At 42.6% G+C, this 22,583-nt stretch overlaps 1 protein-coding gene across 3 annotated transcripts in view; it reads left to right on the forward strand.

The window, feature by feature from the left end:
* The window catches only part of Cc2d2a (coiled-coil and C2 domain containing 2A), a 100,783-nt gene that overhangs the window by 60,455 nt on the left and 17,745 nt on the right, over nucleotides 1-22,583 (forward strand). For all 3 annotated transcript variants that reach the window (XM_076864550.2, XM_076864552.2, XM_076864551.2), the window contains 12 exons: nucleotides 1,064-1,220; nucleotides 2,901-3,048; nucleotides 4,876-5,014; nucleotides 5,487-5,690; nucleotides 7,370-7,462; nucleotides 8,657-8,748; nucleotides 11,064-11,231; nucleotides 13,556-13,661; nucleotides 13,864-13,973; nucleotides 15,341-15,437; nucleotides 15,905-16,003; nucleotides 18,807-18,983. In XM_076864550.2, coding sequence (XP_076720665.2) covers nucleotides 1,064-1,220; nucleotides 2,901-3,048; nucleotides 4,876-5,014; nucleotides 5,487-5,690; nucleotides 7,370-7,462; nucleotides 8,657-8,748; nucleotides 11,064-11,231; nucleotides 13,556-13,661; nucleotides 13,864-13,973; nucleotides 15,341-15,437; nucleotides 15,905-16,003; nucleotides 18,807-18,983 — 1,590 coding nt within the window. The remainder of the gene's footprint in view (nucleotides 1-1,063; nucleotides 1,221-2,900; nucleotides 3,049-4,875; nucleotides 5,015-5,486; nucleotides 5,691-7,369; nucleotides 7,463-8,656; nucleotides 8,749-11,063; nucleotides 11,232-13,555; nucleotides 13,662-13,863; nucleotides 13,974-15,340; nucleotides 15,438-15,904; nucleotides 16,004-18,806; nucleotides 18,984-22,583) is intronic.

The following is a 22,583-nucleotide window of genomic DNA, read 5'->3' on the forward strand; positions in this document are numbered from 1 at the left end:
GGATGGTAGTCAGACACAAAGTCACCTCATTTTGAGAAAAGACTTCAGATCACATGCCCTGTGAGGGAGGGTGGGCAGGGAGGATCCATAGTGACATCCTTGTATATTCAAATGGTGAGTAGAAAATATTGATTAGTTTAGGGGACTTTATTATGTAAGAAAAAAATATAAAGATTAACTCATAGAAATAAAATTAGTAAAAATTAGCATTTTCAGAAAAATAGGGACCAGTAGGGGACCTCATGGAGGGAAAGAGTAAAACACAGGACAGAAGCCAGCAGAACTGTGGAATACTTTGACATCTTGCCACAAAAGCAAGATGAGCCAAGAATACAGGGGAAACTGGAGCAGATGAAGCAGTGGGTCCAACTGAGGCTGAATTGTATGTTCTTCATCTGTGATTGCCTTGGCAATGAGCCCTTCCCCTCGTGGCGATGGCACTATAAGAGACACATCATAATAATGGCATCAGAGCTGCAGATGATCTGGTTGGCTTTGTCTTGGAAGGAAGACTGGGTTAGGCTACAGAGCTAGCCGCCAGGATGACCTCTGAAAGGGTAGAATTTGAGAGACTTACCAAATAGCAGGTTTAAATGTACACTCTACAGGCTTCTGGGTTCAAAGCTTCTCCTACTGACTTGGAGGTTGGTGCAGTTAATATAAAACATCTAGCGGTATGTCCCTTCTGTCACACCCATGCCACCTGATGTCATTGGTCTCTAAAGGTCACCTGAATTAGGAAAAAGAAGAAGCCCATTCTCCAAGTAAGCTGTGTGTTAATTTAGAATAGAAACAACCACAGCAGCCTGTTGCTCTGATTAACCTCCCTTCCCCACTACATTAGCCCGGTAGGAAATCAGGGCGTCAGCAACTTGAACTCAAGTGGGTGTCAGTCAGTTTCCATGGGACCGTAGTAACACAACTCAGCTTTCTACTCTGAAATGTGCCTTCTGGGCTGGGACAGTGACCAGCACAAACACAACAATGTGGACTGAGTATCTGAGAGTGAGCACATTCTAGTAATAGCTGTTTTTATTGACTATTTCTCTTCTCTGGGTTTCAGGTCTATGAAACCATTGGACACAGCAGTACCACCTTGCTAGCGGAAGTGTTTCTGCCTATCCCCGAGACTACTGTTGTCACTGGAAGAGCTCCCATAGAAGAAGTGGAATTTAGCAGTAACCAGCATGTGACGCTGGACCACGAGGGAGTTGGAAGCGGTATGGAAATTGAATTGTCATCAATATGGCTTATGGTTTCACTATCAGATTTGAATATATCCTTTTCACATCACTCTGACAACTAGATAATATTTAATTGCTACCAGAATTCATATTAAAATAATGATGTTATATAATATTTTTCCAAGTCACTTTTATAAGCTACTATTGGCCATGAAAATGCATGTAACTCTATAACTATAAAGTGTTTAGCAGTATGAATTAAGATCCTTTAAAATCCCCTTCCATGCCTTAATTCCATTTATCAGAATCTTTTTTAAGAAAATAATTTGAAATAAAGACAAATCTTTGTACATAAAAATATACATCACAGTGATGTTTGTAAGGCTAAAAACATGGTTATAACTTTAGTAAGTAAAATAGATTATCCCTTACCATTCTGTCTTCTACAATTTTAGTAAGATATTTGATAGATCTTCTCACTGTCTTCCATGTTTCTTAATTTTTCTTTATACTTTAATATTTAATGTTTTCTTTCACTGCTACATTATATGTAATTTCTTTAAAATCTGTCTTCCAAGTCATGAATTTACTCTTTAGCTGTGTCTAATCATTAGAGTTCATCATTGTTTTCTCCTTCCACCTTTCCTTCCATTTCTCCAATTTTAGGAACTATCTAGTTCTTTTCCAATAAGCCTGGCCAGTTCTGATTCCTTTTTGTTCTTTTCTTGGACTCCCAATCATTTCTTTTATTCATTCATTTTATTGAAATATATTAAAATTTTTAAATGATTCTGTATCTGATAATTCCAAAATCTATCCATATATTGTTCTGATTCTACTACCTCTTATTCATGGTGGCTTGTTTCCTCATGTTCCTGGTAATTTTTTATTTTTAGCTCATATCTGGAGCTTTAGCTGCAAGAATTCTTTAAGACCCAAATCTAGTCACCAGTATAAAATCTGAAGACCTGGACTTAGTTGTAGCTCTGACATGGACAAACCAGTTTACCCCAGCATCGTAGAACCTCTCTGGGTATTATCTTCCTCATATATTAAATAAAAAACACCTCCTTTAATGTTTAATCAGTGTGCTTTGAAAATAAAGATGAAAATCCTTCCAGTATAAAGGACAGATTTGGAAAACATCAAGATACTATTATGGCATAAAAGTGCTATCGTTTTGCATGAATAATAGTTACTGGAAATCCAGACCCTGAAGTAACTGTATTTAGTGCCTGAACATCTTTTCTTGGTTTAGTTGACTAAACATGCTGCCCTTAATTTCCAGTTGGTGGAGGTCAGATGAGTGAGGCCTTGCTGTGGCCACAGTAGCTGAGCAGTGACCAACATTTGCTGTGTGCTTGCTGCTTGCCAGGCCCTGTCTCAGCTTTGCAGTGCTCACCTGCACTTGCTCCTTCTGCTAGACATATTCCTTCCAAAAGTATCTACATGTCTCACTTCCACTTTCTTCAGTCATTTATTCAAAAAATCACTTTCACCATGGTAACATTCACACTCTGCTGTCAGAGACAGAGCCAAGAGGCTGGTTCTGTGTCACCCAAAGCAGTCCCATGGCCCTGGCGGGGATCATGTGTTCCCGCCCACCACCTTACCTACTCCAAGTTCCGTTGGCCGACCATCTGCATTCTTGCTAGGACTGGGCTCATTTCTTCTTCTAAATATAAATTAATCTTATTTAATCTGATGTGTCCCCAGGAGTGCCCTTCTCCTTTGAAGCCGATGGCAGCAATCAACTGACTCTAATGACCTCGGGGAAGGTGTCGCACAGTGTGGCATGGGCCGTTGGAGAAAATGGCATCCCGCTAATTCCTCCATTGTCACAGCAGAACATCAGATTTCGGAGGTAACATGTGGCTTGAACAAACTGATGGCAATGTCAGTCTTAGCGTTACAAATTTGCAGGGAGGGAAAGCTTACAATGTCTTATACTTTCCTTTTATTGTCAGATGCCAGTGTTTACAGAGTATTTCAAAACTTGTTCTTAACATAAAAATTAAAATAGCAAGAGCCTAACAAATAATAGGGATTTATCAGTGTCACATGAAAGCATTTCATTTCATCCTCACAGTAACTCTGAGAGACTGTTTTCCCCATGTTAAAATTGGGGGAGGCGCCCAGCATATGGTTGTGTATATTTAGCCCTCAGTAAAGGTTTGTTGCTAACAAATCTACTGGTTGTACAAAAGTCCCTATTCTCCAGCCCCTTTCTGTATTGCTACATCCTCATTCAGAAGAGGAGAAAGGGCTTCTGGGCTGGCCAGTCCACTCCTAGGCAGCTGTTTTAGTCAGCTGTTTTGCCACTGTGACTAAAAGACCCAACCAGGGGCTGGGGATATAGCTCAGTTGGTAGAGTGCTTGCCTCACAAGCACAAGGCCCTGGGTTTGAGCCCCAGCACCACAAAGGAAAAAAAGAAAGAAAAAGACTCAACCAGCACATCTGTAGAGGAGGAAAGGTTTATTTAAGGGCTCAGAGTTTCAGAGGTCTTAGTCCATCGACAGCAGGCTCTGTTCTTTGGGGTTCAAGGTGAGGCAGAACATTGTGACAGAAGAGAATGGCAGAGGGAAGCAGCTCACGTGGTGATCAGAAGCAGAGAGAGACTCCACTCTCCAGATACAAAAATACACCCCACAGTCTTGCCTCCAGTGAACTACCTCCTCCAGCCACACCCTACCTGCCTCCAGTTACCACTCAATTAATCCCTATCAGGTGACTAATGGGTTAAGACTATAACCCAATCATTTCTCCTCCAAACCTTCTTGCATTGTCTCACATGTGAGTTTTTGTGGGACACCACATCTAAACCATAACAGCAGCCCTTGAGTGGTGATGCTGGTCCAGGTGCCTAGGTCACAGGAGCCCCATCTTCTCCATCAGAGGCTCCCTCTGTCCTTCCCAATAGATGTGTCTTGATCAGCCCCTCAGTTGCCTCATCTCTAAAATGAAAGGATTTCTTCTCATCATCAAGAACACACTTTCCAGGTCTGAGACTAGCTGTTTTCAATGTGTGGAAAACCAGAACAGGGCTTGTTTGGTCCCCTTGGCACCCTCCACGTCCCCTTTCCACACTCCGCATTGCACTGTCTCCATGTGATGAAAACCACAGGGAGCTGGGCTTGCTCCAAGTCAGGTGCTGCTTCCTGCCCAGCAGGCCAGTGCCCCGGAGCGCAGGCATTTTGCATTCATTTCACTTGAGCTTAATGCTAGGGAAACCTCTTGGGGGTAAAACAGGACACAAGTAACTAAGTAATGGGAAGCACAGAACTGTTGACAAAGCCCCAAGGCCACTGTGCTTCCTTTGAATCCCTGTGTCCGAAGCTGGTGCCTTTTTCTTTTGTTAGTTTGCATCTGAGTGCCCTCATGGCCTGGGATGTGAGGCATTCAGGGTTTCTGGACCACATGCAGAGGCTCCTCTTCCCTGGCCAGGACCCAACTATGCACAGGGCAGAGTTGTGGGACTGAGTCACATTTGCATTCCCTCCATTCATATTTCCTTATTGCCCTATGACATTTAGTAGCAATCATCAAGACGCCTTATGTGAAGATTTTTCTCTCATGGTGGATAAGCAGTTCTCTGGGATCGTGTGGTCCTGATGCAACCTGCTCAAAAATAAAGTCAAACCCACAGAATCAACTGGTTTTTCTTGTTTATTTGTTTATTTATTTTTCCAGTGCTTTGAAGAGAGCAGATGCCATCTCATCTATTGGCACATCAGGACTGACAGACATGAAGAAGTTGGCCAAGTGGGCAGCAGAGTCCAAGCTTGACCCGAATGACCCCAACAATGCCCCTTTAATGCAGCTGATCTCGGTAACGTGGCCAGAGGCACACAGGCCATTTCTAAGCCCAGAGTGGCAATAAAAGATGAAATCGTAGAGCCCTTTGTGCCCATGTTCTTCTACACCATGCTCCCCCACTCAGCACTGTCTAAGGGCCCGAGAGCTGGCTGAGGGTGAGGTTTAAATTCCTGCCCTGCTGCTTCCCTAGCTGTGAGACACCATGGCCACCCTCATAATGCAGTAGTGAGGAAAAGCGTGGCTGCTCAGAAACACTTGGCCCGCCACACAGCCACCTGCAATGATACCAGCTGCTTCCTGTTACTCCTTCCTGTAGCTCTGCCCAGACCCTAAAGAAAGATTTTATTTTCTCTGTTTTAATGGATTTTGTCTTTCGAATTTGCCCATCTGAAACTGTTAAATGTCTCCCAAAATTCAGTGCTAGGTTTCTTCAGGCGAAATCCACCTGTCACATGGCCTAGTTGTGCATTTTCTGGTTTCCATAGGTGGCTACCAGTGGTGAATCCTATGTCCCTGATTTCTTTCGACTGGAACAGCTACAACAGGAATTTAACTTTGTCTCAGATGAGGAATTAAATCGATCCAAACGTTTCAGGCTTCTTTGTCTTAGAAGCCAAGAGGTGCCAGAATTCCGAAATTATAAGCAAATTCCAGTATATGACCGAGAAATTATGGAAAAAATATTCCAGGTAAAAAGTTTCCTAAGAAGGGTTAGTAAAATAATAAAATGTCTGCCATGCCTCTTAGTGTAATGTTATGAACTTTCTTCTCCTTATTAAATTCTCAAGAGCAATATGATTTTTTCTTACATAACAGTTTTATATGTAACCTGACCATTAATTTTCTTGAATTTTATATTTAAATAATTTATTTGCCTCATTGTAGTGATATGTAAAATAACCAGTAACCAGGAATCTGAGTCATGTGGTTGAACTGTCTAGGTTTAGAACTGTAAAGCTGAATGATGAACTAGGGGTTAATGTGGTTATCCCTGCCCTGGCCAGGAACTCAGTTCTGTTTTAATGCAGGAGGTAACTGCCAAGCACCCTGTCCCAGGCACAGTGGTGAAATGCCCCAGGGAAGCCTGAATGGGTAGGATTTGGGCAGACTGGGTTGGGTGGGGCAGGAAGGAACAGAGGAGATGGGCCAAATCTGAACCCTGATCAAGGGCAAGAGTAGGAACAGAGGCTTAGCAGATGCAGATGCAGATGGCAAAGGCAGGGGCAGAGATGGAGGAGCTTTAGAGAAATTTTAGGACACAGGCTGTATAGAAGGAGCAGGCCAGTGGTAAAAAGATGAGTTTGTATTTGATGAGATAGGTGGAGAAAAACTAAAAATTAATACCATTGTAATTTTTTTCTGCAGAAATTATTCCTGGAGGATGCATCTGGTTACTTAATTCTTAGTTATTTGGTTCCTTAGTTTGGATTTGTGATCCTAAGGGATAGAAACCCAATTTTGAACCACCTCAGGCATCAACCAAGGAGTCCGCTGAACAATGAAGCCCCAAAGCAGGGTTAGCCATCCGAAGACACAGGAGCCGCAGGAATCCATCTGTGCCCCAGAACCCCAGATGTGGCACCTGCCTGCTGCCAGGATGCTTCTGCAGTCTGTCTGGGCTTCTGGTGCAATGGCTTCCTGCCCCCAATAAGCAGATAGCTTTCCTCTGCTTAGCCACATGATCACATCTGATGGCTTCAGCCCGCAGAAAGGGATTCATGTCCTCCTGTCCCAAGTTCAGAAGTGTTGGGGAATAGCTCTGTGTTGGGATCTGGATTGGAAGCCACCAATGGGCCTTCAACTGTCACCAACACTGGGCATGAGGGAGAATGTGGCAGTTTCCAGGACACATACATAATTGACAGAAAAGGGGAAAAGCCCTACCTGATGTCACCAAAGCAAACCCCTGCCCTCCCCAGAATGGTTGACCCATCAGGGCAGCCAGATGTCATAGGATGGGACAATATTTTCACTGGGGTTTCTCATTATTTTTGGAATTGCTTTACTTAAAATGGATAAAGCAAAACTTAAGCATGAGTTCGGTTAACTTGCTTGATGAGTTTAGTGTCTTGAATTTTGACTACTTTCTCTGTTCTGTGGCCTCTAAGCCTCCCTGCATGAGCACTTGAACTTTTAAACACTGCCTTGAAGTCTCCTCTTTTGGTAAGGCAGCTTAACCAACTGACCTGGAATCCTGGATTCTGCATCAAAGATCAGTTCTGAACCAAAACTTAGCAGGAAGATGAAAGAAACATTTGGATTCATAATTTATGACTTGAACTGCATGAGATAAATAATTTCCTAATTTCAAGGAGAGCATCAGAGAGTACTTTACAATCTTAAAATCATCATGTCCTTTTAATTTTAGGAATATGAGAAGCGGTTACGAGACAGAAATGTAATTGAAACCAAGGACCATATAGACACCCATAGGGCCATTGTAGCCAAGTACCTCCAGCAGGTAAGAAAAATCACTTAAAACAGGTTTCATAGGGGGAGAGAGCCAGTATTCTGGAATGGGAGGTTCTCTGTTCTTATAAATGACTATGCCATCTTGTGCAAGCCACATGAATAAAAGTATGTGCCCGACAATTATCTTCACCTTTTGTATGTATGAAACCAGTATGATATGTCATGGTTTATTATCAGTGATTATCTTAAATGGAGATAACAACAAGAGTCTGAATTTCTCAGTCATGTGTTTTCAAATATTTGAATGTTTACATTTATGTTATATTGCATTACAATGATTATCATTATGATCAGAAAAAAATAAACAAGTTTAAAAATCACATGCTAAGGGCTGGGGTTGTGGCTCAGTGGTAGAGTGCTCGCCTAGCAAGTATGTGGCACTGGATTTGATTCTCACACCACATAAAAATAAATAAATAAAATAAAGATGTGTCTCCATCTACAACTAAAAAAAAATATTTTTAAAAAAATCACATGCTAAGTGCCTTGTTCACCAGAAAACAAAAATTAAAGTTGAAATATCATTTAATCTTTTTCCTTTCTTTTTTCTTTCTTTTCTTTCCTTCCTTCAATAAACACATTTCCCCCATCTAATTTATCTAGTCTATAGCTCATGCACAAAAAAAGAAAAAATTTGTGGCATTTAGAGGTCCTTTATCTTATTAAAGTTTGTACGCATTTATTTTCATTTATTTAACTTTTTTTACAGTGCTAGGGATCAAACCCAGGGCCTCTTACATGCTGGGTCAGCGCAAGCCCTCCACCACTGAGCTGCCCTCCTGGCTCCTGAGGTCTCTATTTAAATTAGAACATGCATCATTTTGAGTAAGGAAAGGACTTCAGAATCAGCTCTGAACTGTGTGTGCTGCAGACTGTTCCTGTTTTTATTTTTTGTGATAGTAGAATTTTGGTGGAAGATTGTGTTACCTATCTTTTGTATCCAGAGCTTTTCCAGCTCCTGAAAATGTAACAACAGTGAACAAAACAGAAAACCTCTGCCTTTAAGGAGACAGTCTAGGGGGTACTAGAGAGCTGCCAGCAAATGCCAGCTGTACAGCAGAGAGAGTCACAGCTAGGGTGGGGGAGGGATGAGGTGACCTAAGGCAAAGACTGGGAGGAGTGTTGGAGTGAACAATTACATTTAAATTAGAACGTTTTAAATAAAGCTGAATTCTTTCCCCAGGTTAGAGACTCAGTGATAAATCGTTTCCTAGTTGCGAAACACCATTTTCTTCTTACTGATTTGGTAGTCGAAGAGGAAGTTCCCAATATCAGGTAAAAATAATCAAAGCCATTATTATTACTTCCTATAAAATCTTTGTTTTTATTCTATTAGATAAAAGGTGTCATACCACATCTTTTGATCATTATGTGGTAGGCATGGCCCAGCACTGTGCTGGAAACCTGGTTATGTCCGAGGGATCCCTGCTAGGATAAGTCACCCTAGGCTCTCCCATGGTGTCCAGTACAGCCCATCTTACCTCCACTGCCTCCAAGACCCTCCTGCAGGTTCTCCTCTGCTTTCCTAATCTCCTGGGCCAGAATCTCTCCGTCACAAGGCCATGGAAGTGGCTGCGACCTCACCCTCAGAGGCTCCCGTCTGGGTCTGGCTCAGACATCCCACTGGGAGGACAAAGGACATCAGGGAAAAATGGAAGTTGGTCAACTCCCTATTTCTAGAATAATCTTGAAAGGTCTCAGCTAGGGTGGGCACATAAAAGGTGAAAGATGGTCTTATGGGGACATTAACATGAGTTTTTCTGTGGTTCAATTTATTCTCCTAAAAAGGTCATTCCCTGTGCATGTCCTTCCTCTCCCCTATCTGACTGGTAGAAAGGCACCCCCTCCACTGTCATCCATGGACAGAAGAGAGATGGTGTCTGCCAAAATTCATATGGAAACCCCTCTCTCTACAGAGTCCTGTCATTGAATGTTGTAGTCATAAAAATGTAGTCACTTAGAACAGATGGTGATTTTTCATGCTGTTTTTCTTTTCTTTCTTTTTTTCTGCTTTACTTTCTGCATTAAGTTCTGAAGGCTCGGGGTATGTTCATTCTTTCTTTTTTTTTTTTTTTTCCTTTTTTTAATTTCACTTTGTTCTTGGCTTTAAACTAGAATGTCTCAGTATTTAGTGGTCCCAGTCATGGGATGCTCCCAGACCAACAGTTGTGGAGGACCAAAGCCTCAGTGGAGGAGTCATTAGGAGGGAGGAAGCATTGATAAGGGAAGGGACGTACCATGTCAGGATGCCCGGCAAGGCTGTGTCTCTGAGGCCCTGAGTCCCCCGGAAGGTGGGCTCTATCATCAATGCCCTGAGTTGGAACCCCAGCCCCCTCCCAGAAGGCCTTCAGCAAATCATAACATCTCCCAGAGCCTCCAGTTTCATCTGAAAAATGGGGTAAATATTTTATTTCAAGAATAAGTACATCATAGGCAAGGTCCTAGCATTGTCCTTGACACATGCAAGGGCTTAATAGGTTCATAGAGGGTCCCTATGCTGTGCAGGACCCTGGAGAACAAATGGACCAGCTCCTGGAAACCCTTTGGGATTGCCTATGGGAGCCACCAGTAATGCCAGGCAAGAGTTGCAGGGCCCTTATCCAAAAAGGGGCCCGCTCAAGAGACTGCTCCACCAGCTCAATTCAGAGCAGTGAAGCTGAGATCCATGAGCCCCTGCTGGCTCTGCACAGGGGGCTTTGTTCTGTGGCCTCTGGCATAGTCATTAATGTCCACTTCCAGACATAGTCACATCTTGTTTCTGTTCAGTCCCTGAGCAAGAACTTATGTTGCTCCGTGCACTTTTCTCCCGTGGTTCTGGGACCATGCTTCTTTTATCTTCCTGGAAGTGCTTATTGATGATCATCTCAGTGATCAGGAGAGACTGATAAGAAGGATTCTCTCCCCCGCTCCACCTCCTCCTCCTGAAGTCACTTAGCATCAGTCCCTGTCCTCATCCCAACAGTGGCATTTTAGGGACCTACTGAGTGCCTACTCAGTGCCAGGTGCTTCACACCCCTCCTGCTTCATCCTCTCAGCCACTCCAAGAGGTGGGGATGATTATGCTCATTTACAGAGGACAAAACAAAGATTTAAAGAGGTGAAATAATTTGCCCTAGGGTGCAGAGTAGAGCCAGGATTCACGCCCAGTTCTGTCTAAACTCAGACAGTGAGAGGTCCCCAGAGCTGCCAAAGACTGTGTGCACTGTCTCCTGTGCACTTAATAATGCACAGGGAGTCCCTCCAGCTGCATGATATTGGCCCTGAGGAGGGAAGGCAGGAGGAAAGGTGAGGGTGGGGAGTACAAGGGTGTGTTTGGGGGTCTGGCAGGTGAGCAAGGTAAAGAGCCAGGCAGGAGGGCAGGCAGGGGCCAAGACATGGCTTTTCTTCCTCTGCGGAGTAGCAGCTGAAAAAAAAAATGTTCAGCCATCCATGCAGTGGATGGGCAGAATTTCTAGACTCTTCCAACCACCCTGAATAGGACAGTTTCCAGAGGCCTGTGAGAAACCTTGGGGCAGAGTTGGGAGAGTCATCCCCTAGTTTTCCAGGCCTTTCTTTTCCTTTGAGTCCTAATCCTGCTCTGTAACCATTAGCATTTTGGGCCTGAGCCTTTTCAAGCTGGCAGAACAAAAGCGGCCACTGAGGCCAAGGAGAAAAGGGCGGAAGAAGGTGACCGCCCAGAACCTGTCGGATGGAGACATCAAGCTGCTGGTGAACATTGTGCGGGCCTATGACATTCCAGTGAGGAAGCCCCCAGCAAGGTGAGAGTCTCCTGTCCCCCTGGGACGGAAGGTGTGGGAGACCGGCTAAGGCGAGCTCGTGGAGGATGCTCACTCTTGTTCTTAACATGGGTTCTACTCGGCGGGCCGGGGAGCTCTGGTTGAAGCCATGGCCTGTCCTGGGATGTAAGAGTCAATTCAGGTTAAGGAGGGCCTCAGTGGGACTGGGAAGAACATCTCATAGAATGGACAAGAGGGACAGCTGAACAGCACGGTGGCCCCCCCAGGAGTAAGATGGTTTTCCCCAAGGCCCCGCCTTCCCCCTCGCCGCTTACCTCAGCTTCACTCTCACGTGAAGGCAGTGTCCCTACAGCCAGGGTACCCCAAGCTAAGCCTCACACCCTCAGGACAGAGTCTGAAGGTGCTAACTGGGGTCAGGTGTCCATCCATGGTAGTCACCTACAGCCAGAGGCAGGGTCACAGAAGAGACTGCCAGCTGGGCAGATACACCAGAAGCATCAGCTCACGGTTTTTCCTTCCTACCTGTTCAGAGGACTGAGTTAGGACTACCATGGCCACTATCCGGGGGGCAGCAGGGAGCCCCCAACCACAGGTGAGACGAGCCTGAGCTTCTGATGCCTTTGCAGAACAGAGATAAAGGTCCAAGAGTTATACCTTCTTTTTGCTGGTGCCCTTTCCAATGTCACGGAAGAAGGAATACATTGTCCATTCCACAGGAGCAGTACCACACTAAGCTAAAGCTTAAACTGCTCTTCCATCTCCATTCATTAGAGGGAAAATGGAAGGGGATGCCAGAGGCTTGGCCGTGGTCACTCAGCACCATCTGATTCCACAGGAGAGCGCCAGGCCAGCTGCTCGCATCTCTTTTGCCTCCTGCAATTCTTCGTTTCTCCAGCACTCCATGTGCTCACTCGCTGCTGCGCCCTGTCTTCTTCTCATAATTATTCTCCAACCTATTACCATACATCTGTTGATATCCAGGCTCATTGCTCTGCTCCTTGTAAGTGTCCACCCGAGTCCTGAACCTGCCAGGGCTCACTTTCCCGAGCCACCCTGACTGCCTCAAAGCTTGAGGCAGTCATGTTCTTTCAAAACATACTATACTGACTGACTGTGGGGTGAAAACCCACACATAAAGAGCCTACAGGTGTTTGCTCTGTTTGTTTTTTAAGAAAATAGAGGCATTTTTTGTTATTTTTGGTCTCTGCATAATATTTTGAAATATTAAATTGTTCATTCAGATTCTAGGATACACCATTGTTCCCTCATGCTCTGCATTTCAATGAGGATGCATCCAGACAGTACAGACATCAACTCTTCCATGAAACCTGCCCAAATCTTTATCCCCTACCCTGGCATCCAGCCAACCAGGATTTTCCACTTCCTTCTCTGTGCTCTTACAGCCCATGCCCATGGCTACAGTCACTTTATTGAGATTGCTTGTTTACCTGCCTGCCTACCAATGTAGTTTGAACTGACCTCTCTTATTGGATTTTTCATCCTGAGGCAGACATAAGGCCTAAAATAGAGTATGTGCTAAACAAATGGGTTCTTTCTTTCTTTCTTTCTTTCTTTCTTTCTTTCTTTCTTTCTTTCTTTCTTTCTTTCTTTTTCTTAATAATGTAACTGATGGTTTTCAAAGAGGAAGAAGAGCTGTGCTGTTAAATGTTCCACTTACACTGTCTCATAGATTGTCTGAGACTTAACTCTGAAAAGGTGAGGGTCTGATAGAGACAGTTTGTACTTTGTTCAATAATGAATGCACAATAATTGGCAAACCCTAAAATTCAGTATAGATATGCAAGTGAGATGTTAGGATGGTGGGGGCAGGTGTCTGGAAGAGGCTTTCTAGAGATAATCTTCGTTTCTTTTAAGAATGAAGGCATAGGGAGAAAGGGACAAGACCCATTGGTCCTCACTGAAATTAGGAGTCCCCCAGCCTCCCTTTCCCAGTGAGGCTTGACAGGCCTTGCCTGGGGCAGGTAGCTCTAGCCATTGGAGATTACAGGTTCAGAGAAAATACAGTGGAAAGAACTGGAACTGGATGGAGGAGGGACTTTCTGGTCAGATTCTTTTACCCAGAGGGACAGGCTCTCATTTCTGGGGGAAAAGTCAGGTCCCCACTCAGGCAGGCCCTGGGAGGGGAGGAGAGAGAAGGAACATTTTTCCTCTGTTCTTAGTCAGACATGCAGGCCTGGGAATGGAATCTGGGGAAGGCCCTCATAACCACCAGGTGGCCAGGGAGGATCAGAGCATACCTAGCCTTCTGAAGTTGGATCAAGCTCAGTAGAATTAAATGATAACTCCTCTTATCATTTCTTTCTTTCTTACCTTTTCCCTCCTAGCAAATTCCAGCAGCCCTCAAGGTCCTCCAGGGCTTTCAGTGAAAAGCACGTTGCCTCCCCGAGCACACACAGCCCGGCCCACAGCCCCGACTATGCCCTCGGCCAGGTGAGAGGCCCCTATGCCGGGCTCAGCTTCCAGTCCTGCCCGTCAGGTTTTAGGAGCCACCTGTAGACTTGATGGACAGTCCTGCCTCTGTTTCATGTTCTTTCAAAACATACTATTGATTAAGCATAGCCAACCACTACTAAGGACTAAATAATTCATCTACCCACAGTAGACTCAGGATTTGTTCTTGCTTTTATTAAAGGTTTTAGTGCGTCCTTTTGTAGAAGTCTCTTTTCAACGAACAATTTGCCACACGACAACGGCTGAAGGGCCGAATCCCAGCTGGAATGAAGAACTCGAACTTCCCTTTAGGTAACCATATGTTCCTCTTTAAAGAACTGTTGAATATTTTGAACTGTTGGATATTTTGAAAAAATGCAAAGGAAACAGAGACCCAGCAAGAAAAGACTAAGGCAAAAAGTTTGTAGCTGGTAAGCGCCAGATGCCAAGTGCCACAGTTTTCCTCTGGGGCCCATGGATGACTGCATTCAAGAATAAAAGTGGAAAGATGCCCGAGTTGGGAAACCTGGGTCATTGTTGAGACACTCTACTTCCCTCCAGGTTCTGGCTTCTTAAAGCTCAAATTTTCTCATCCCCTCACACCACCAGCCCTAAACTGCTTTTCCTTTCTTCCTCATGTCCTCTCCTAAAGTGAATCTGAAACTCCTAGTTCCCATAAATGACACTTTCTCCCTCACCAAAACCACACAAGCATTCCAGAACTTTGGTCAAAGAATTTTAGATATTTAAAAGATTATTATTTTAGCACTTGAAATGATCATCTAATCCAACCCTTTGCTTTTATGGAGAAGAAACTAAAAGCCACAGAGGGGAGGTGACTTACTTAAAACCACATAGTAGATTAGAAGCAGAGCAGGGATTACAATTAGTTAAGCCAGGACAGAGGGAAGATACCACTATGATACAGGGAGTGAGCAAAAGGAACAAGAAGGATTAAAGGCAATTGCTTAGCAAAACACCTGTGGTACCCGGCCTCCAGCCACGCCATGTTCCAGGGAGTGGGCAGCAGGACCATTCAACAGCCACAGAAAACAGGAGGCTTACAGTCCAGTGGTCTCCCTGGAGATGCACCTCCTAAGATGCTTAGGAAGCCCACAACCGACTCCAGAACCTCTGGAGGCCTTGTAGCTGGACACTGAGCCACCACAGTCCTTCCAGATGACTCCTTGAGGAAGGGGGAATGGGAACAGAAAAGATAATAGAATGAATGGGACATAACTTTCCAACGTTCATACATGAATACATGACCAGTGTAACTCCACATTATGTATGACCACAATAATAGGATCCTAATCAGAATAAGTTATAGCCCTACAGTATGACAAAATACACATACTATCATGTATATCTAAAAATAACAAAGAAAGAAATTAAAAAAAAAAAAAACAGAATAACTCCTTGCAAAGTTTATAGCCTCACTAGGAAGAGCCAGCAGAGCGTTTGGATGGGCACAGAGCCTCCAGTCGAGGGCTCTCTGCATTGGAGTGTAGGTATGACATGGCAGCATCCCTGACCGAGATAAATCCTTGAAATGACAGCACGCTTATAATCCCCACACCTGTGCTCCCACTTGTGTGTTATTCAAATGTTGACATTTGAGTGCTCATAATTTCTATGCTGCCTACTTTCATAGTCCCTGTTGACATGTTATTTTGCAGGGCCCCTAATGGGGATTACAGCACAGCGAGTTTACAGTCAGTGAAAGATGATGTGTTTATTAATATTTTTGATGAAGTACTATATGATATCTCAGAGGTAAGTTCTCAGTTTAAAGGAAACCATCTTAACTCTGCTCTTGGCAAACCTTCTACCCTCTACATAAGTCCTAAGCACAATTTCCATCTTCCTTGTGTTTGAAATGTTTGAAACTTGACACATATAATTGGGGAAAAAAAGAGATAATTTTTAAATTATCAGCAGAGTATTTGCTTTGCAAGAAATTTTATTAGTGCTCTGCATGCACTGTCTTATTCAATTCTGAAATAACCCTATGAAGTAGATCATGAAATCTCCAGTTCATTGATGAGAAAACTAAAGTTCCCAGAAACTAAATGGCTTTCCTAGGGTCACTTAATAAAGTGTCTGAGCCCAGAACTTGATTAAGTCTGTATAACCCAGGTCCACAAACTTTCAGCTAAAATCCTGCTGCTCTCTTGCTGTCATATTAATTAAATGAGTGTCTGGAGTTCTTAAACAATTATTACTTCCCATGTGTCCTTTAGGACGACCGTGAAAGGGGAAGTGGAATCCATACCCGTATTGAGAGACACTGGCTGGGATGCGTGAAGATTCCATTTAGCACTATATATTTCCAAGCAAGGGTAAGTACCTAAAGTCAGCGTTCCATGAGAAAAAGGCATAGCTCGAACCATTTTTTCCTGTGAAAATCTCAACACTGAGAGACTATATCTTCAAACCCCCTGGAAAGAAGAAAATCACTGTATGAAGTCATTGATTTGCCTTCAGACTTGCATGGCTTATTAAACTTCTGTGTTCCTCAGAATTTGCAGTTACTGTAGGACTATTCAAATCTGAGAATTTTTTAAACATTTCAACAGAAGTGAAGGTGGGACAAAGTGGAGATTTGTCAAAATGATAAAAATGAAATGGATGGTGCCTAAAAGTAATTTTAAGGAAACAATCAGGACAGTTGAGGACCCATTTAATGAAGTGCGTACATTAATAGTTTTGCGAGTGCACATTATTTAAAACATGAAAATCCATGAGCACAGGCATGCTCCACAAAGGCTCCCTTCTTCAGAGTTAGTCATTTTGCTTAGGGCATCCATTAGGTTGGCAACTCCTGAATGACTTAGTAGCTGTAATTTGGGACAGTTAAAAATTCTGAAATTTCTTTGACATCCCAGTATTAAATCCACAGCAACAGGAGCCCATGAGCCACTGCAATGACCACACAGAACAAATGCTGCCTAGGCCACAGACTCGAGCAAGACCAAGACCCAAACTCTAGTCTGAGAGCTTGGATTGGTTGCAGTCTCAAGCATCAACTGGATTGCAGTTGTCTCTGGGAAAAAGGAGCAGTCTATAGCTCATGCTGCAGTGGTATGCTGGCCCAAAGAATTTAGGGCAAAGGGGAGGGAGAGAAGGGGAGGAGGCATGAGGGTAGAAAAGATGGTGAAATGAGATGGACATCATTACTCTAAGTACATGTATGAAGACACAAATTAAATGACTCTAATTTGTGTACAACCAGAGAAATGAAAAATTGTGCTCCACATGTATACTATGAATTGATATGTAATCTGCTGTCATGTATAACAAATTAGAACAAATGAATGAATGAATTTTTAAAAAGAATAAATTATAACTATTTTTAAGGAAATTATTAATAAAATGATCTTTTACCTAAAAAAAAAAAAGAATTTACATTTTCCTCTTGGAATAGATTTTAAACTAAAAAAGAAAAACAGAAAGAGCACATCATTTTTACAAATCAAACTATCCATAACATTTGGCTTTGCTGAATTTCATATTTGGAAGATATGCAGAAGTAGTTACTCAAAACTCTCCTTGGCCTACCTTGGTGATGTTGAGGTTCTGCTGTGCCCTGGAGCTCACTGACAAGACCTTCAATACCCTGAAGCAGTCTGTTCTCTTTCCCATGCTCTGCCATGGAGATATCCCTTGCACTGTGCCATAATCTGTGTCCTTCCCTGGACTTCCTGTCTTTAGGCCCTGGTTCTTTTCTCTGGAGCTACAAGTCGAATCCTGATTTGGTAACTATCCTGGGGCACAATGCATACCATTATTTATTTGTAACCTTGATTAAGCCTTACCACACCTCTGGCATCACTAGTCCTATTTCAAAGATGAAGAAAGGAAGCAGTTCAGTAACTTACTCAAATCACAAAGCCTACAGCACAGTTGGTATCCACCTTTTAATGACTTCCAACGTGCTAGGATTGGTAGAGGAGAAAGAACTAGTCAATATTTTTGGTTTATATGCTTCATTATATCTTTGGAGATTTGTTTCATTACATTTGTCTTTTAAAATATTTTGTCTGACTCCAAATTCCATGCTTAAGTGTGGCAGAGGTTGCTATGGCATCTAGTGTACAGAGGCCCAAGATGCTGCCAAACACCTGAATGCACAGGACAGCCCTCCAGAACAGTGACCTGGCCCCCAGTGTCAACAGCACCCAGGTTGAAAAACCCTGTCTTAAATCCTTATCTTTGAAATTTTCTTTTTTTAAATTTATTTTTTAGTTTATAGGTGGACACAATATCTTTATTTTATTTTTATGTGGTGCTGAGGATCGAACCCAGTGCCTCACACATGCTAGGTGAGTGCTCTACCTCTGAGCCATAACCCCAGTCCCCACTTTGAATATTTTAAGATAGTACTCATTCCTTCCTGCATCATCTACCTGTTGTACAGAAAAAATGTGCTGTTATTTCATGTGATTGTTTACCTGTCCACCCCCTACTCTATCATCTGATCAGATATAGGCTTTGGTGAGCTCTGTTAGTATAAGGAGAATAATAAATAAGAGCCTATTCAATTCAACCCAAAAAGTTCTATTCAGGATGTTCAAATTTTAAGTTCTTCATTTCTCCTACGATATAAATGTCACTAAAGACTGAAAGAAAAATTGGATTCTCTGCAAACTTAATAATTCTGTAGCATTAGTCTTCAATTAGTCTCGTTGCTGCTTTGACTTTACGAGAGTGAGAAAGTCCTGGCTTTTGAAACACTACATAAGTTAGTTCTTGATAAGTGGCTGATCAATCATTCAGCCCACATTTATTGGGCACCTAATGTGTATACAGAACACTTACACATGTCAGAGAAAGATGATTAAAAAAAAAGAGGGAAAATATTGCAGGGAGTAATTATCTAGAAGAATATGACAAATGTGCACACAACTATAAAATCCAGCAGAAAACCATAATATAACAAATGAAATAAACTATACATAAAGGTGGTAGAGATAACAAAGTATTCATGAAAGAGACAGCACTTCATCTAAACAAGGCTAGAAAGATGTGATGGGCTTCCAATGCCAGTCTAAGTGATTGTTATTTAATAATGAGTTGAGACTTGCCTTTGAACTTCTGTTGGAAAATTGCCAGAATGCTTACCAAGTCATATTTTCTTCACAGATTGATGGAACATTTAAAATAGATATTCCCCCAGTTCTCCTGGGCTACAGTAAGGAGAGAAACATGATTCTCGAGAGAGGCTTTGATTCTGTTCGAAGCTTAAGTGAGGGTTCCTACATCACCCTGTTCATCACCATCGAGCCTCAGCTGGTTCCTGGAGAGTCAGTTCGAGAAAAGGTAACTCTGCTGAGGGTCTAGAACCCATGTCCCCTGCCAGTGAAGCAGGAGAGGAGATTACCAGGTGGAGCTTTATAAACTCTTCACCATACAAACAGATTCTCCTACTGCAGTCTCTGTTTATTATTCTTTCAGTTTGAACAGAATGACAGTAAAAGAACAGATGTGTGGGTTTGCACTTCCACTGAACCAATAATTAGGTCAGTCAGCAGTCTAAACTTTTAGGCAGAGCAAGACAAATGTAAACATGTTCTGCTTTTAGAAGAATTTTTCTCAATGTGAAGAAAATGAAATGTGACAAATGAGAACATCAGATTGCTCTTTCATTTGAATTTGCTGGCAAGCATGCTGAAATAGATTTCCATGTCTGACCTCACATCCCTGGCTGTGGTATCGAGTAGATTCATAGGCTCATAAGGCCAGATGACCTTCAAGGGTCATTACAATTCATTTCATGAAATAAACAAACATCTGCACAAGTACAGTTTTAGATAATTCTAGATAAAAGAATTTCTAGAACATCCATTTGTTAACAACTATTGCCAACCTTCATCATGAGGAAATAGCTTTCCTAATGTAAATGCTTACACAGCATTTACACACACTACCCTCGTTGGATTTGGGAGAAGATATTGGTTGTGACCTCTTATGCATACGTAAACTAATCCAGTAGTAACAACCACCACCAATGTTTGAAGTCCCTTACTCTGTCCTCAGCACTGTCAGAGGCTGGAGACGTGTTCTCTTCTTTCACACTTACAGGTATCTTGGGCATGGGTCTCCAACTTAGAGGTGAGAAAAGGCAGACTCTTCTTCTGCAGGGGCACACAGGTAGCACATGGCAGAGGTGAGACTTAAATGTCTGGCTCCACCTTGTATTCATTCAACACACAGTACTGAGCATCCCCAGAGCTCTAGGCACAGGGTAGATCAGTCAGACAAGCAGGTGGAGATTCCGCCCACATTACATCCAGCATGCCACATGTTGTCCACCTCCAACCTCTGAGTGCGGCGGAACTGCATATTTTGCTGACTCTAGTTTCCCATTGTAATTAAGATTCAGATGAAGATGGAAAAAAAAAGTGAGCATACTTCTGTTTCTTTTCCTGTATTACAATTTGGTTCACAGAGAAAAATACTTTTTATATTCCATTTACAAGGCACTTCTAGGACATGAGGATTATTGGAAATACAAATGTACTGAAATTCAGATTAATTTTATATGCTAAGCTTTATCACTAATGCTCAGGTTCTCAAGAAAACATTAAAATACATGCATTTCAAAATATTTTCAGAAAGGGAAATATATATTCTGAATGTTTGTCTTCATGTATAAACTCAAGAGAAGGATGACGAGTATATTTGCATGGAAGAACGCTCCCAGACAAAAGATGAGTTTGTTATTTCTATGAATTATTAACAAAAGAAAAGGCAGTCGGTTGGGAGCCAGACTGGAGATGAGCTTCCAAAAAGCTACAGTAGTCTGAGACTGGCAGAAATGATGAAAACCTGGAAATGCTCTGTGCTAAGGCTCCTTCTCCAGCCCTCGCCTCCTGCTACAGGACCCTGCCAAGGTTTCCAGGGCTCAGAACAGGTCCTCAAGTTCTGCAGCCTTTCTTCCCTAATGCTGCCTTTAGTGGCATTTCACTGCCCCATTGTGGCTATATGAAGCATTTCTTTTAGATTTCTAAAAAGAGGGTTTATCCTTGGTTGCAGTTTAATAAGGCAGGCATATTGATTGACAGGGCCCTGGTATCCTTAATACCCAGTGACAGAAAACACCACCCCATAGTTCACCTGCAGACTCTTCCCGCCACTAACAGCAAATTCCAGGATTAGCAGATTAGAGTCCCACTATCCACATGGGCAGGTGTCAGACTCCCATATGGAGTCATTCCATATGATTTTTTAAAGGCATTTACGAATGTAAAAGTTTAAAGAATCAGCTCCTGAAACACTTATTTTAAGATTCCTTACTTTATATTGTCTTGGTTAAAAATTAGTTTTTAAAAAATATTTCTATTAATAAAGTTTTCCTCTCATTTCTTTTTTCTTCTTTCTTGCTTATGATAGCTGAGCATGCTTAAGAAGGTATCAAGTGTTTTTTTCTACAGTTCATCAGTTGATAGTTACTAGGTTTAATTAACTGCTATCTCCACCATCCCGGGGAATAGGTGCTGGATCCTGATGCCTATGTGATCCTTTGGCAGTGAATATAGATGTCTGCAGGTCCATGAAGAATGTCCAGTTTGGGGCTGGGGTAACTAAGCAGTAGAGCATGTGCTTAGTGTATGCAAAACTCTGGGTTCAATCCAGCACTCCTAAAAATGTCCTGGACATTTTTATTTCATCCAAGTGAGTCTTAGTTGTCATTGAATTAAAAGGTCACCAATATGAATGTCGCCTGCACACTGGGAGCATGTGTCCAGTTCCATCAAGTCCATGAGCTGCTTCTTACAGAGACAGTGTACCTCTCACAATTGTTTCTGGTCTGTAGGGACTTCCACGTGTGACTGTTAAGGGGCAGGATAAACCCGTTTCATTAATTTAGAGATCAAAGAATGGAGCCAGCTAAGACTCCCCCAAATGTCATGTCCAATGAACTTTGAATTTAACAGTTCTGCCTAAATTTATTTCATAACAAACAACCCAAGCCAGGCACAGTGGTGCATACCTGTAATCCCAGTGGCTCAGGAAGCTGGGGCAGGAGGATTGTGGGTCCTAAGCCAGCCTCAGCAATTTATTGAGGCCCTAAGTAACTCAGGGAGACCCTTCCTCCAAATAAAATACAAAAAAGAGCTGGGGATGTGCTCTGGTTAAGTGCCCCTGGGTTCAATCCCTGGTACAAAAAAAGAAAAAAGAAAAAGAAACGACACAACCCAGATTCTTTTAGATTTAGCTCTTTTCCTTGACACTTACATCACCAACATAGCATACTACTTAAATTACTACTTCATGACATAAAATGGCATCCTGGTGGCCTAAATAACTATTAATGCCATTAATACTTATTAGGTGGTTATCATGTGCATGCTGTTGTATGGAGGAATGCATTCAAACACAGGCCCTGCCCACAATTCACTGCTATAGAGTTAAGATACCGAACATCAAGGGAAAGTGGTAGAAAACGTTCCTGATGCACTTTTATCCACCTGAAAAGCCAGTAATGAGTAAGGAGTCAAGATCTGTATGTTCTTCCTGGACAGTGCAATAGCTGCTTCTCCTAGCTGCTCCCATAGCACCCTGTGCTTGTCCCCATAGAAGCTCTGGGTAAGGAGTTGAGCACCTGGTGGCTTGTTAATGTTCCCCTCCAGGCTAGAAGTTCCTTAAGGGGATTATTTCATACTCACTTATCCAGAATACGGGGACTCTTAAAAGCTCATAAACATTTTTCAAGTAATTGGATGAATAAGTAAATAAACAGGTTTAAAGGAACAGGGATAAATTCAGGTGGGTATCTTTTTTTGCACCATTTTTGTTTCATCAGTTTTCCATCTTTTTGATAGTACGATTATTTCTGGCTTCACAGTTCTACTAGGAATCTGTGACAGACATTTTACATTTGAGATGTTAGATTTATGAGCGTCCCCCCTCTTAAAA

Source organism: Callospermophilus lateralis, chromosome 8 (genome assembly GCF_048772815.1).
Source record: "Callospermophilus lateralis isolate mCalLat2 chromosome 8, mCalLat2.hap1, whole genome shotgun sequence".
Taxonomy (NCBI): Eukaryota; Metazoa; Chordata; class Mammalia; order Rodentia; family Sciuridae; genus Callospermophilus; species Callospermophilus lateralis.